The 13,621-nt window shown below is 40.5% G+C and overlaps 1 protein-coding gene across 1 annotated transcript; it reads right to left on the bottom strand.

Moving 5' to 3' along the window:
* Positions 1-6,993: 6,993 nt before the first annotated feature.
* On the bottom strand, positions 6,994-13,083 carry LOC141911992 (kelch-like protein 10). The gene is made up of 8 exons (XM_074803137.1): positions 12,430-13,083; positions 11,741-11,822; positions 10,838-11,050; positions 10,019-10,166; positions 9,332-9,501; positions 8,616-8,887; positions 7,479-7,570; positions 6,994-7,152 (listed from the first exon to the last, which is right to left on the bottom strand). The coding sequence occupies exons 1-8, from the start codon at positions 12,895-12,897 to the stop codon at positions 7,017-7,019; spliced, it is 1,581 nt and encodes a 526-aa protein (XP_074659238.1). The 5' UTR covers positions 12,898-13,083; the 3' UTR covers positions 6,994-7,016.
* Positions 13,084-13,621: the final 538 nt, after the last annotated feature.

Raw genomic sequence — 13,621 nt, 5'->3', positions numbered from 1 at the left:
CCATCCAAATATTTAGAGTGTCTTTCTTCCTGGGTGACTGGTCGAATGACGGCAGACATGAGACGTAAGTGCGACTAGCTGACTGGACGACATCAAAGTTAACTCGTGTACCTGGTGACTTCACGGCAACAAAATACACAGTCACAGCCGATTGGATGATGTAACACCGCTCATTTCGATGTACTTCCAGAATCAACGATCAAACGAGTAGAGTAAATCCAAGGAGTTTTTAGAATATATCAATTTCGTTTAATATTTCAGCATTTTGTTTTTCTTCCACTACAGGTTACAACGTTAGAAAGCTTGTTCCATTAGAAAGCTTGTTCATAGGAAGCCAAGTCAAAACAATGAATAATTAACAAACTGAGCCACGGTTTTGTTGGAATTAATTGATACATTCGAATTTGAATTGACTCGTGCGGGGATTCCCCAGTAGCCAGAGGCGTTTTTATTTAAGCAACTCGAATCAACACGGATCAAACCGTCCATTTACTTAAGCAACGCGCCCACGGGGGCTCGTATCAGAGTTGTAGGTAATATAAAAACGATAATCTGTTAATCCAATGTATATAGTATATATAAAATAACAAGGGGGCTAACGACGCTCACAAACTACTCAACTTCAGTCGCTTACTATTTCAATCGTTATTTCTCATCCGATTTTGATAATCCAGGCATCATATGAAAGCTGATAGCTTCTAACGAAACTAACGAAACTAATCCCTGCTCTAACGAAACTAATCCCGTTATCTTCTAATGAATAGTTCGTGAATTATATGTCTTTGAACGCGAAATAAGGGCCGAAATCGCCTGGACCGAAAATGCTATGACGCCGGTTTTTGCCGATTTCGAAATTTAAAACGTTGAGTTCGACACGAAATCCTTCACCGATTTTGATTGTCGAGGGCTTCAAATGCGCAAAACATTCTATTGGATATATTCATTTGGATATTGCGGTTGTTTCGTTAATCCATACGATCTTCCAGCTTTGCAAACGCGCATTTTCCGATTTTACGAGCCCCTGTGAACGCGCCTACAACGATTTGCCAGCAACTTTCATTTATTTAAGAAATTCAAGCGTTTTATCGAGATATAAGCGTGTAAATCCAGGGGAAATCCTGCTTATGGCTCATGGGCCAGCATCTTAGCTACACATGATGTTAGGTTGCGCGCGGAAATTGATGATGTCATTCCGTGAACACTTCGCCTGCAGCGCTCTGGTACGACCTTCTTTTTGTCGAATATCGCGCTTCCCATTCGGTGGCGGATTAACAAATGAATTTCTTCACATTTTGGCAATTGTTTTTGCGATTTTTTCGTAGAAATGAAATTTTTCCAAAAAGTCCCGCCACCTATCAGCGTTTGGGCATTTCAACGACTGTAAGACAGCTCTAAAGCATGCCATAGTGCGGTGAGAGCAGTCACCGTCGACTAGTTCGCCATCTAGCGGAGAGTTAGGTCAGTCACGCCTGAGTTGACCACAACCATACTTCAATGTTTGCATGTCATAGATACCATATTAACATAAACACCCACTATGTACAAATTAAAAGAATTTTAAAATCAAGAATTTATTTATTCAAAAAATCTAAAACATTAAATACACGACGTTTCTATCTCACCCAGAGATCATCTTTCATCTTATTATCCGTTCACCACGTTTTAGAGTGGTTATTGTACAAGATTCGATATCATTTTCATTCCCCGCAAATCTAATCTATTTCTGCCTGTTCGTAAAGTGTTGAAAAAGCGTTTTCAGATTGAGTCTGAATTTAGAATTCATCGATAAATAAACGAGGAAATTCAAGGCCGAATCGAGAACAACCAATAGGAGTCCAGTTTTTCGCGTGTATTGTTTGAAATCGTCCAATTTGAATTCAAAACCTGCTATATCTGCAACTCGGTCGATGCAAGCGGGCGTTTCACAAATAGTAAAAATCAGTAAAATTGCCATGTCGACTTGACGCGATATATCGCGGTATGTCGACATAAATATGACGACTTGTCGAGTTTGAACGCGACATCTCGAGGCCCCTTATCGCTTCCGTAGAAACAGCATGTGCCTGACAAAAAAGTACACGAAACACACGATTAGAAACGCCATATCGCAACACGCCAAAACCCTCAGGATCTTGATCGACAGCAAATCATGTTTATCAAGACTGAACACGATCAAATTAAGAAGATTGCCGACAATGCCGAATAAGCAAATCATTCCTATTCCGCAGACGTACATGAAGTGAACGAATTTATAACTAGCTCTTATCTACGGAAGCGATAAAGGGCCTCGAGATGTCGCGTTCCAACTTGACAAGTCGCCATATTTATGTCGACATACCGCGATATATCGCGTCAAGTCGACATGAATATGTCGACATATCGTGACGTTTTGACGACATATTTCGTTTTCACGACCATTTTCCTCGCGACAAGTCGACATATTCATGACGACTTGAAACTCAGTCGTCATATCACTGGTGTCCTCATCTTACATTAAGACGTGTCTTCAAATGACGGCTTATCCCGTACTTGTCCTACGGAAGCGATAAAGGGCCTCGAGATGTCGCGTTCAAACTCGACAAGTCGCCATATTTATGTCGATATATCGCGATATATCGCGTCCAGTCGACATGAATATGTCGACATATCGTGACGTTTTCACGACAAATTTTGTCGATATATCGCGATATATCGACATAAATATGACGACTTGCCGAGTTGGAACGCGACATCTCGAGGCCCCTTATCGCTTCCGTACTTTATCGCTTCCGTACTTGTCCCATGGAAAATGGACAAAAAGCGAAATTTATCGTGAAAACGTCACGATATGTCGACATATTCATGTCGACTTGACGCGATATATCGCGATAATCGAAATAAAATATGGCGACTTGTCGAGTTTGAACGCGACAACTTGAGGCCCTTTATCGCTTCCGTACATATCCACTTCATCAATGTCGCTCTGAATTGGGATTCTAATTTCATACTCAATGGGCTCGATGAACAATGCTTAGGGAGATGGAACGTAGCGAAGTGTTTCTCGTGTTTCAGCAGAAAATAGGACTTCTGTTCAAATAATTTGAAAACGTCAATATTCCTCATCGATTTTCAATGAAAATACCGCTGAAATTCGTGCAATAGTTACTGGACATGTATGAAAGCCAAACGGCTCACAATCGCAAAAAAGCCATTCACTATCGAATCAAACTCAAACTAGGAAACGAGTACCGGATCAAATTGCAATACGGACCGACCGATGTTCAAATACTGGTTTCTATAAATTCATACTATAGACCGGTACAGTCGAACAGTTTCGTCAGACGCTGAAGTTTCATATTTGACGTTCCAGTCGTTTTATAAGATGCTAGGTAAGTGAAAGTCGCGATAAACTGATAGTCACACGGTATTTGGATTGTAGATCTTAGGTAGAGAGTTAAATAGTTGAAAATCCATAGAAGCAAAAACAGTTCAAATCTCATTTTCTAGTTAGTTTAGATATCTATTCTAGAAAACATTTTCGGGAGTTACATTTTCCCCTTTTCAGGCATAGCGGCATAGCGCAAATGATTAAATTTTCATATCATATTGGTATTTTCATATCAGTATGATATGAAAATACCAGTATGATGTGAATATTTCATATTTTTGATTGTAAAAATTTATCATGGGACCACAGTTATGATTATGATCAGTCATGATCGCAGGCAGTGTCATTTATTTTGTACGCTTGTTACAGGTCCATGTCGATTTTGAGAGTTTCGAATTTTCAAAATTTTTGCTTCGCCGCACGAACGGCCTCCTAGACTCGTAGACCGTATCCCGTACATCGTCTTCTATTGGAAAACCTTCTTCTCATTAACGTCCATTTGACTAACACTACCATGCTTCTCTTAACGCATTAGGTCAGGGTGACCGGCGACTAATATTTTCACAGAAAATTTCCAAACCAATGCGCCATTTACTCCGAAACGTTAAACGTTAAGCATTTCATCTACTTAGTACAAACAGTCGATTCGAAATACATTTAATGGATCAATAATCATCAATGTATTTGTGTATTTGCGCTGACTGCTTCGCTGCACTAAAACACCTATTCTTTCTTCATCTATGGGAATTTTACCATCAAATTCTCAGATAATCATCAGAACATACTGCAGAATAGAATAGCCGGCTTCGTATAGAAATTGGTAGGATATCCGAATTTTATTTGAAAATTTTCTGAAAACTTATAAATCATGTCAATCGGGTCATGTGACGCACATAATTAACATGGAAATTAATTTTTTTGTCACCAAATGTTTGCCAACTATGGTGCCCTACTGTGGGTACAGTACCCCTTTCATAACACTTAGAGTATCAGTTCCATCGGGTGTTAGTAAAATTACACCCAAAACAAGTATTTCTGGGTCAGCACAGTGGGCGGGGTATATGGCCAGTAGGGCAAGGGTTATAGATGAAGGAATTGATCCTCACTTTGCATGTATAAAGTCGTTTAAAGCAACTTCATTTTGACGCAGCTCATGATTTTTTTGTTGAAAACAGGACCGATGGTAGGTATGGGATACGTTTTTAGAAATATCGAAGGTGTCACCGACGAGCGCCGATGGCGCGAAGCTCGGTGCGGGATTCGGGAAAACATCTAGATGCCCATAAATGTACTTTTCCGGCTTTTGAACATCACAATCCCGACCGAGTTGAGCGAGAATTGCTTTAGTAGTGAAAATTTGGAAATAGCGAATTAGGGTGCATCCGATTCGGAAAATTATTCATCTGTCCAAAGTCGGAGCAGCCCCGCTGGAAAATGATACAAACACCAGAAATTAAGCAAATACATTTTATCAGAACACTTTCAAAAGGTTAAGTATTTAAACTGGTTGAAAACGACTGTAGCTGCATAAAAACACCAGATTTTTACAGACAATATTTTTTCGGGTAAAAGAATTATCACCACGCGTCCAGACTAAACAGAAAACATCTGAAGCCGCTCCAGTTTCAGTCCAAGTTGCTACAAAAGATGCTTTGGTCGAAATGAAGCTGTGCATGAAAAAGATTAACGTTTCGTGTGTTCTATTTTCAGGTCAGGTTTGCAATTTGCTGCTCAGCGCGTCGACAATAGCGGCGTCGCTGTGGACCGTCGCTGCGGCTGATACAGAACGGAATGCCGAGAGACTTACCGATGACGCCGCGGCGGTGGAAAGAGTTGCTCGCTATTGCGACCCGTGGACCTGTTGTTAATTGAATAATATCATCTACAATTTGCGTACTGCTTTTCACGGCAAATATACAGCATCGATGCATTCATTCTAATTCAAGTCTTATTATTTTGTGGTTTCGAGTGAATCGGCTCGCACTCACCAGATGGCGAAAAACTGCACTCACTTATAGATAGTGAAAAATAGTTCACCAATCATCTACGATCTACGTGGAACCCGACCGGAAGAATACTCTCATCGATTCAAACACTAAGACAACACTTTCAAACACTCTTAGTTTCACTTTGAATGAAGTCTAAGTCAAATTGGAGGAATAAACTGCAAATCTCAGGAAAGGCTGGTATAGAAAAACAAACTAAACGCTCATAAAATCTAAGTTTAGATTTGGGTTTCTCAGATGTTAGTAAAACCATTGGATGATTGCCACAGGCTTATTTTACAATTCTAGCACCCTTCGAAAGAATCGAGATAAGAATTACGTATTCTATTAAAACTTAACATAGCATCAACGATTCATATATAACTTAACGTTTAGGCGGAGGAAGACAAATTCAATACATATTTTACGCGCTGCTTCCAGAAAATCATATCAGATTATCAGATGGTTAGTCTGTCACATGATGCCACCGAGTTTGAATACCAGCCGGGGATCTATAGTCGGACATGGTTTCGTTACGTATCGTAACCTATCGACGTGTTAAGAGAAATGGACTGAAATACTCTACATAAAAGAAAACTTGGACTCAATTTACCTTGACTTTTAAAAGACATTTGACAGGGTGCCTCATCGACGTTTGGTAAGAATATTACGCAGCAGGTATACGTATTCAAGGTAAAAGTTAATATTAGATATAAGATCAATTTTCAGGTCCGATGTATAAAGTGGGGTTCCTCAAGGCTCTGTACTAGGCCCTACATTATTTTCAATCTTCATCAATGACATCAGAGACAGGAAATGATCCATCCTCGTTTGCCAAGGGTCCGGTATCACTCCTGAACTCGCTTCCACCAGCCCCCTGGCCTCACGAAGCGTGATTTCATTACTGGCGCTGTTGTGCATGACGTCATATATCGATTTGCGAAATACTTCCTTGTTCAGTAAAACGTTCGCTGATTGGGCCATTTAACGGGAAAACCAATAGAAGCCTAAAGTCGTTTGTTACAAGCGCTGTGATTGGTACGACCGGATTCTGGTCGTCCAGTAACGACTCCAACGACTCGTGAGGTCAAGGGGTTCGGTGGACAGCTTTTAGCGTAGTAGGTTCGAATCCCTTGACGGGTGAAGATGGAAATGACCCTATTGATTTAGAACCGGAAGACGGCAGTAAACTATGTACCTTTGGAGATAAGACGTGACTGTTTAGCAATCCGGAATTATCATAGTCTTAGATATGGCAGTTGTCCTTTATGTGCAACTTAATTTTCTATGATTTTTCTCATTTCGAATACTCATGAGGCAGCTGTACAGAAAACCCGTTTTGCTGCTTTGCAGTTTTATTTATCATTATAACTTGTTTCAGTAAAGCGCCATAATTATGTTATAGTAAAGCGCTATAAACAAATGTATCATCAACACAAAAATGATTATTGGCCATGTAACCTTCTTAGATTGGCTTTGGTTCGGTCTTAAATTTAAGTCTTGGCTCAGAGGTAAGGTACTTCGTAAATTCACGGTTTTATTGAGGCACATAGTAGATTTCTGACTAGTTGCGATGGCGATGTACAATAAAGATGTTTATAGAACATTACATTTTTATTTATGAAAATAAAAACTATTGTCTCTAAATTGTGCTCGATTTCATTTTATTGTTTGCGCAGTTCGCGACGTTTTATTTCGCCTGTTCGATTTTTATGCAAATATTCGCGAATGTTCGGGATGTCTTTGAGTACGCATGCGCTGAGCGCCGACCGGAATATTGTCATATCAGTTGCGTCGTACCTGAAATATCAATATTAGAAAAGCTTACAAAATACGGTGCTGCTCCAGAAGACGGATAAAATCGGGGGCTAATGAGAATCTATCCCTCTGATAAATCCAGCCCGAGTTTCAGCGAACTATGGACATCGTTTACGTAAAATGGACATCGAAGTGATTTGGGTAGGGCCAGTGGAAGCAAGTCGACCTTGGCCCGGCTCATACCTGACATCATCGGCAAAAAAATTATAGGCCCGGCTCCGTCAGCCCTGCCTGGGTCCGGTTTCACGTACCGGAATTTCGTCTCAAATAAATCGTTGATTCTATCTAAACCGACTCCCGATGCTTACCATTCATCTGACTCAGGATCATAACATTCAACATTAAATATCGTAGTGACTCCGTTAAAACCACCGATACCAAATATCATATCATCCAATACCTACAAATAGAAAACCGGTTAAAAGAAAAACGTTATGAAATGGATTACCAAAATACCAAAAGGCCTCAGGAAATTTCAGGCCAATTATTGTCTATATTGGCTGGCAGCCCCTCAGTCCACTTCTGGAACCTCTGGAGAGCCGAAAGCTTGAAATAGTGATGGGGCTTCACCAGTGACCATCGAGACCATCGAGGATTCTACGCGTGGCAAGTGATGATTCACCAGGGGCCAGTTGTGCAGTCGTGATGTTAGTCCAAAAGTGGTCTTAAATCTTAAGGTTGGTCTTAAGTTGTAACAGTAGCTAACAAAGAACTAAGTTGGTCTTAGACTGGTCTTAAGTCGAAGCCATGACTATGCGACAGGCCCCAGGGGCCAGTTGCACAGTCGTGACTTAAGTCCTAAAGTGATCTTAAATCTTAAGACTGGTCTTAAGTTGTTAGATTGGCTATAGAACTAAGTTGGTCTTAGACTGGTCTTAAGTCTAAGCCGTGACTATGCAACCGGCTCCAGGTGTCGCTATCAGTTAGCCTACTCGAGCAAACATCGAGAGAAGAAAAGTGAATTTTCCTATGATTCATACGATTTTCTAAGCTTTCATTTCTTTCACACTCAAATCAAATATTCTATAAGCTTTTCTCATGCAATAGATTGATAATAACATGAAAGCTTTGCGAAACACCTAGCGAAGAAAAGTGAATTTCAAATCTTATTACAGTCTTTATTCACTCTACTGGCTGCTATAACCTTTTCCGGATGCTCTAGAGATGTCTCACAGTCAAACTGATAGGTCCCGACAGTGTTGGGAATTTTTTTTTAAGTTGTGTTCTCAAATCGTATTGCTTATTTTATATTTCATTTTATATTCTATAATTGTAAATATTTCTTGATGGCCCTCTGTATACCTCACGTTGAGGTGATGAGTGTAAATAAATTTCAATTTCAATTTAATCGAAAAATCGCAAGACGAAATCCCCAAGCCCCGACGTTTTTTTTTTCTAATCCCCAACGAAAGGGTTTTTCAAAGCCTACTGATGATTACGCTCACCTCTATAGCGAAGTTACTCCGCGGATTATACATTTCAGTTATACTGGTCCACGTGTTCGTCGACGGGTTGTATCTCTCCGCCGTGTTCATACGCGTGATTCCGTTAAACCCACCGACGGCGTACACGTATTCCCCGTGAGCGATCACCCCGACTCCGCTGCGGCGATTTCTCATCGATGCCACCAGGGTCCACTGTTCGGTATCCGGATCGTAGTATTCGGCGGAACTCATGCATTCCTGACCGTTGAAACCGCCGCATATGTAAACCCGACCTGATATGAACGATACGAAAATAGATAATACGATAAGTAATGATTTGGATGATTTTGAGACGACATAATCTTCTCCGCTGGTCGTCGAATGAGTCATTGTGTTGTCGCACGCCCTTTCCTGGGGTTTACCGGAATGCGCAGCCCTTCTCATGCCGCGTCCCCGGGCACCGATTCAAGTTCTCCTGTCGGTGCGCAGGCTCGGTTTAGTATTGTTTCTACACTGAAGTAAGTATGTTAGGTGACACAAATTGTGTCGAACAACACCCCATCTTTTCAAAGCAATAAATATGACTAATGTATTCAAGTTTTACGAAATTGGTAAAAAAACAACCGAAGGAAGAGAGAACATGGCATAATATGGACGCTGCATCTTTTATCATCGACAGAAGTTTTCAATTTAATCGGTCCAATCGTTTCCGCTCGGTGAATCTGAGGATTATTTACCGTTATGAGTAGTTCCGCTTGCGTCGCTTCGTTGCATATTCATAGGAGTGATCATAGACCATTGATTGGTGTCAGGGGCGTATCGCTCAGCCGTGTTCTGTCTGACGTGACCGTTAAACCCTCCCATAGCATAAACCTGATCATTCAATACCGCCACGCTTACATAACATCTACAATAGACAAAGTAAGAACAATAATATCATGATTTTTCCATCCTTTTTGAGCATGTATCCACTTATGGCAAGTGAGGACCCGTCAGGTGCGCTAGTGTACAGTAGGACATCAAACCGATGCAATTCAGGATGCAACTTATAGCAAGTAAGGATCCACCAGATGTCATTAGTGCGCAGTAGGACAAACTACTGTAACAACAGAGGATCTTATAGCAAGTAAGGATTCCCAGGCGTCACTAGTGCGCCGTAGGACATCAACTACTGTAACAATAGAGGATGACTTATAGCAAGTGATGATCCACCAGGCGTCACTAGTGCGCAGTAGGACATCGAGGATTCAAATTGTGGCAAGTGATGATCCACCAGGTGGACTAGTGTACAGTAGGAAAACTACTGTTAGCATGACGAATCCACATGTGGTAAGCGAGGATTTCACTTTTAGTAAGACAGTAAAATACCAATCAGCTACTGAGTGATCCGATTTGTATTTAAACACTTCAAATATTATACTAACCGTTTACAGTGCATTGGCGCTTTTTCTGTCCAGACTTTTTTGTACGGATCGAAAGCCCTGACGCTGTTGAAATAATCCATGCCGTCGAAGCCTCCAACCACATACACCATACCCCGTACAGCGGCAGTGCCGTGGTACGCTCGTGGCGCTACAAACAATTGATAACATGCCTCAAAAAACATATTTTTGTTGAGCCCTTTAGATATATATTTACAAACAACAGGTAAAATCTTTGTAAATTACAAACGATAATACCCGTTGACTACATCCTATTCCTGAAGATGACTATAGGAATCGTCGAATAAATATGAGCTCGAGGAAACATTTACAACTCATTTTTATTGTTATATTTTGTGATTACGTAATTACATTGATATACGAGCGTTCGTTACTAGTGTATAGTAGCTTTTTCGGATTAAATGATGAAGCTCACAATGCCGGCGATCTAGTATTCTTAGAAGGGGTTGGACCTGAATGGGAACATGAATTTGAAAAGGGCCGATTTGGCTGAGCGAAGGCTACAATTAGCTTGAAAATTTTGGTGGCCATCAAAAAATACAGGACAAAAAGGGCCTTTTCTGGCTCTTATCAGGGCTCATGTGGACCAGTTCCCCTAAATCCATCCTTTGCTCATTTACTCATTTACGTGATTATCAGCGCAAGCTCGTATCTCAAATAAACAGGCCAAACTCTAAAGGATCTGTGTGGTTTTTTTACCGATCATTGCATAGAGTATATATAACAACGTTGCATGCGCTTGGAATAATATTCACAATTTTTGCCGTCAGAATATTTTTCTAAACTTATCAAAATACTTACTGTCGACTTGTTCACAGGCGATCCACCTGTCGGCTCTTGTGTCGTACGTTTCTATAGCGTTCGTAGGACTGCCCCCGCTCCATCCCCCGACTACGAATATGAACTCGTGCGGAACCCGAGGTCTGGCGAGCGGGTCGGACAAATCCAATTCCTTGTCGTCGTCCATGTCCAGGTCGTACAAGAACTTCAACGTGTCGATTATTATTGGTTTACCTATATGGTTGGAAGAACGGATATATGGCATCGGTAAAACAAAGTAGTTTCTTTTACTTGAGCATATGAAAAATACCGCATGCCAGTATATATGGAAAACGATATACATGTTTAAATATGCGAAATACAGATTGAACATCCTATTTTATTATTAAATTTAAAATCATAGACAAAACTACAAACTACATCGATAAACTATTTCCCTTTAAATTTAGAATTATAAACAAATCTACGAACTACATCGATAATGTGATATACCTTTTAAACAAATGAGAAAAAATATAACGTATAGATAGATCCCTGTACAAACTAAAAAACAATATAGGCCTATGCAATACTCATTAGATATTAGAAAATCAATGGTTAAAAGATTTGTAAAAATAAGAGAAACTTTACAAAACTATTCATTGGTAAACTGTTATCTTCCATTAATAGAGCACATAAAAATAACGTAGATATATCAGCAAACATATGAAAATGGAATATACTCAAGAAAACCGATTGTTTTGACCAGACTTGATAACTAAAAACCAGACAAATGAAAATTTCGCGTTTTCTTCTGAAAACGGCTTATGGTTGGGATTGTCTTTTATTGAATTATTTCCACATGGAATCTCAAAGTTAGAGTTTTAAAGTTAATCTATTATGTGCAAGAATTTTTAGATGATTTATTTGTTGGAAAATACTTACAAGATTCGTTATCTTTGATATATTTGTGAGACTTCACTTTTTCCACGAAAAATTGCGTATTCAACAAACCCATTCGGACAACCTGGAACATAGAAAAAAATGTAAACCAACTATCATTTCAAGGATCTAATAAATTTCCGTTCAGCTGTTTTCTCGACGCGGGTGCGGCTGCGGAACGGATTCATGTAGTGATTTCACCCCCATTTCGGCGCAGCGTCGATTGGACATAAATTTCTCGAAATCATAGAATTGGAGACTGGGAGGCAGCGCTACGCAGATTTGATTATGTCAAATTAGCCAATCAGATATCCCGTTTTATTTCAGCCCGGGTTTTTCCAATAAACCATTTTACAGTTGCTAGCCGCCATTTTGTTAGGGTACTTTTGTCCCTGTATTGCTGGGTCATTTTTTTCTCCTTTTTAAAAAATATTTGTGATGCGTGGTTTATCATATTTCACCTGTCCCTGGATGGATTTTGACAGTTTTAGCAACATTCAAACCGCGTGTATCTCTAGTTGTAATTTCTTTGAAAAATCATTTCTCAAATTTGCAACAATGCGACATGAGAGCGAGATAAAAACTGTAAACTAGCAACTTTAAAATGGTTAATTGTAGTTTTTCGTGAAATTTGCATCTGACATAAAAGTTCGTTCGAAAACGATGCTTTGGATCTATAAACTAAAGCCTACCTTCAACAAATCTATAATGCATTCTTTTCTGGAATCGGGGTCGTGATCGATCCATTTTATCACCGTTTCGAAAACCGCCTCCTCGTTCTTGACGTTCAGTTCATCGCATGACATAATCTCCGTGAATTCCGACAACTGGAGCGACATCAACTCGTCACTTTTGGTCGCAACGTCGACAAAATTCTGCATCAAATAGTTGTCCGCCTGTCGTTCTAAATGTCGACAGAAATACTGACGCGCGAAATTTCGAATGCCGATACAATTCTCGGAACCCAATTGGTTCGTTATGAAATCGGCACAGGCGCGAACGAGTCCGACGACGTTGAACTGGTCGGCTGCTGGTAGAAGCGTGTCGACATTGTCGGCGGTAATGTCGGTTTCGCGGGTGTACGCGTATTCGATGATAGAGCCGATCATGGCAGACGATATTCCCGGTATTTGATACTCACGTTTTGTATCGTCTGCCATACCGTTCGTGAACAGCGCCAGGAAGTACGGACTGACCGCCGAAAGAATAGCCCTGTGCACGGGAAAATATGTACCGTCTTCGACGGTGATGACGGCGTCGCAAAGTTGACCCTTCAATCTCAGATCGTTTAAAATATTACAGGCTTCTTGGCTTATTTTCTTTTCGGCCTGATAACCAGAGCCTTCGCCCTTCTCTGTAATATCCATCGGGTCGGCCATTTCTCTGTGGTTGCTGTAGCGGTTTCCATGGGTGCCCGTAGCTATTGGAAGGTTTCTGCTTAGCGACCATTGGCAGAACGGCTCCAACTTTCACTAGTCACGATAAAGGAAACCAAGGAAGGTTAATAGGGTCGGATCCAGGGCACATATGGAGGGATAGCACCTAATAAAATGGACGTGACAATGATTATTAGCAGAGATACTATCCACGAGAGGCGAGCGCCGATTTGAAGGCGCGAACGCAAAACGCGGGGTCCCTAACTAAGGGAAATTAGGAAAAATAAGCCCGCAGATGCAATTTACTTAACATAAATACCTTAAACTTAATGTCCTCGAGTCAGACATGCCATTTTTAGAAAGCTCAACGTACAATCAAACGCAATCGATAAAAAAGAAGCCCGTTTGCGTTTTCTGGAAATCGATGTGATAAATTAATTTTTTCCACCGAAGCCCAGATGTCCGCTCTCCGTAGGAAGTTGCGTGATTGACTGTTAATGCTTATTTA

The sequence above is a fragment of the Tubulanus polymorphus genome, chromosome 10 (assembly GCF_964204645.1).
Source record: "Tubulanus polymorphus chromosome 10, tnTubPoly1.2, whole genome shotgun sequence".
Taxonomy (NCBI): Eukaryota; Metazoa; Nemertea; class Palaeonemertea; order Tubulaniformes; family Tubulanidae; genus Tubulanus; species Tubulanus polymorphus.
Note: the sequence above shows the minus strand (reverse complement) of the source record. Positions and strands in the feature narration are given on the sequence as shown.

Excerpts from the sequence above, each read along its gene's own strand:
- LOC141911992 (XM_074803137.1), bottom strand. The coding sequence starts at position 12,897 with ATGGCAGACGATACAAAACGTGAGTATCAAATACCGGGAATATCGTCT. Across the intron at positions 7,571-8,615 it reads GGAGTAACTTCGCTATAGAG|GTATTGGATGATATGATATT; the intron begins GTGAGCGTAATC and ends TTCTATTTGTAG. Across the intron at positions 7,153-7,478 it reads GATCCTGAGTCAGATGAATG|GTACGACGCAACTGATATGA; the intron begins GTAAGCATCGGG and ends TTGATATTTCAG.